The 325-nt window shown below is 44.3% G+C and overlaps 1 protein-coding gene across 1 annotated transcript in view; it reads left to right on the top strand.

Moving 5' to 3' along the window:
• Positions 1-319, top strand: part of HACD2 (3-hydroxyacyl-CoA dehydratase 2) — a 4,406-nt gene extending 4,087 nt beyond the window's left edge. Inside the window, exon 4 of the mRNA XM_018575541.1 lies at positions 141-319. Coding sequence (XP_018431043.1) covers positions 141-217 — 77 coding nt within the window. The 3' untranslated portion in view covers positions 218-319. The remainder of the gene's footprint in view (positions 1-140) is intronic.
• The last annotated feature ends 6 nt before the right edge of the window (positions 320-325 follow it).

Raw genomic sequence — 325 nt, 5'->3', positions numbered from 1 at the left:
CCTGCTCTCGGGGGGGAGAGAAGGCCTCGGTCATGAAGGGGTTAAAGGAAGTGACCTCATGATATGTAGGCGGAGCTAGCTGAATGAATGGCGCTGAATGTCGGTTGGTTCTTATAAGATTTTTGTTTTCTTCCTTGCAGTCTTCCCGCAGCTGTATTTTCACATGCTCCATCAGAGGAGGAAAGTTCTGCACGCCGATCGCAAGAAAGCCGATTGACCTCCAACGTCGCCTCGTTTTTTTTCTCTTTTTAATACTTTTTTCTTTTTTAATTTTTTTTCCCCCCCAAAACTTTTTAGAAACCCAAATGCTGCAGCATTTTTGAGT

Source organism: Nanorana parkeri, unplaced genomic scaffold, assembly GCF_000935625.1.
Source record: "Nanorana parkeri isolate BGI_ZX_2015 unplaced genomic scaffold, ASM93562v1 scaffold4089, whole genome shotgun sequence".
In the NCBI taxonomy this organism is placed as follows: domain Eukaryota; kingdom Metazoa; phylum Chordata; class Amphibia; order Anura; family Dicroglossidae; genus Nanorana; species Nanorana parkeri.
The sequence above is the reverse complement of the archived record's forward strand: the minus strand, read 5'-3'. Positions and strand labels throughout refer to the sequence as shown.